Source organism: Lipotes vexillifer, unplaced genomic scaffold (assembly GCF_000442215.2).
Source record: "Lipotes vexillifer unplaced genomic scaffold, Lipotes_vexillifer_v1.1 scaffold926, whole genome shotgun sequence".
NCBI classification, from domain to species: Eukaryota; Metazoa; Chordata; class Mammalia; order Artiodactyla; family Lipotidae; genus Lipotes; species Lipotes vexillifer.
Window position 1 is genome coordinate 1,172,982 of NW_006798085.1, and position 1,463 is coordinate 1,174,444.

The 1,463-nt window shown below is 59.3% G+C and overlaps 1 protein-coding gene across 1 annotated transcript; it reads right to left on the bottom strand.

The window, feature by feature from the left end:
• Positions 1-274: 274 nt before the first annotated feature.
• OTUD6A (OTU deubiquitinase 6A) lies at positions 275-1,150 on the bottom strand. The gene has a single exon (XM_007470134.1). The coding sequence runs from the start codon at positions 1,148-1,150 to the stop codon at positions 275-277; it is 876 nt and encodes a 291-aa protein (XP_007470196.1).
• Between the last annotated feature and the right edge of the window lie 313 nt (positions 1,151-1,463).

Consider the following 1,463-nt stretch of genomic DNA (forward strand, 5'->3'; position numbering starts at 1 on the left):
CTCCGCTAGGGTAGGACGGTACAGATCTCTTCCTGGTCACTGGCCTCCGGTCCCCCTACCCCGTGAAAGAAGCAACCCAGGGACGATCGAGGAGGATAGAAGAGCGAGGAAGGAAGAAGGGGGGGCGGGGGAGGAGAGAGGGGGTGAACTCTAAGTAAAATGAATAAACAAAACCCTGAGAAAACCGAAGGAAAAAAGCGGAGCCTGCTGAGGAGACGCGGCGGCGGCAGATTCGGCTCCAACGGCAGCCGCCACGGCGATGGCGGCAGCGGGCCTAGAAGAGACGCCGGGCCACGCTCCCGCCGGAGCCGGCGTCGAGTGGCTTCACCGAGTTGTAGTGCTCCTCACAGCTGTAGGAGTAGTGCTTGCAGACCAGGGTGAGCGGCTTCTTGGTGTACTCCTCTCCGATGACGACGGCGGGCAAGTTGGCCTGAATCACCTCGATGGGGGTCTGCAGGACGTGCGACAGGGCCCTCAGCTCGAGCTGGCTTCCACACGACGCGCTGAACATGATGTTGTCGCAGTAGATGAAGAAGTCGTCGCGGCTGCAGGCGTCGCCGGTTTCGGGGTTACTGAGGAAGGGCAGGAAGTCGTCGACATGCTTCCGCATGTACTCGGCGGTGCGCCTCCGCAGGCTCCCCACGGTCACGGAGAACACCAGCTGGTCTTGGATGGCGCGGTACATGCAGTGGTCGTCGGCCGGGATATCCTTCACCTCCAGATTCTTGGCCCGCAGGATGGCGCCGAGCTTCATTTCCTCGTCATGGCGCAAGCTGGCCAGATGCTCCATCTCAGGCTTGGCCATCCTCTCCTGGCTTTCTCTCCTGAAGGCCTCCTTTCTTTTGTGCTTTCTCTGTGCCCTCCAGAGGTGAGGAGGCTTGTTCTCGAGATCCAGCTTGGCCAGATCTTCAGTGACAGAATCGAGGCTGCTGTTATCAGGGAAACTCTCCTGGAACTGCTCCAGCTCCTGCTGGTGCCTCTGCTCCATCTCAGCCTCGAGGCGGGCCACATCGCGGAGCAACTGCTTTCTTCTCTTCTTGTCGCTCTTGGGGATCAAGCTCTTCATGCCCTGAATGTGGGCCTGCAGCTCTGTCTTCTCGCGGCTGTGGCGTCGTAACATCCGCTGATGCTCACTCTGTGAATCTCCCATGATGTTTAAGGGCGGGCGAGAATCGAAGTTTGGTGGCTGAAGTACCGCTACAGTTCACGTCAACAGTCTGACCACCGAACTGGCTAGAGCTCCTCAGCCTCCCCTGGCGGCTGTACTCTGTTCCCCTCACCCGCCGTTGCCCTCACTCTATTAACGGACCTCTCTGCCATTGGCCACTGTCTCTCCACGGCTACGCCTCCTAAACACTCCTGGCACTAGGATTGGCTGTTGGGAGACCCTACGTATGCCCCCATTAGACCACGTAGCAATGGGTGCTTCCGGTTTTAGCGGGGTTCCTGTCCCGGATGTAAAA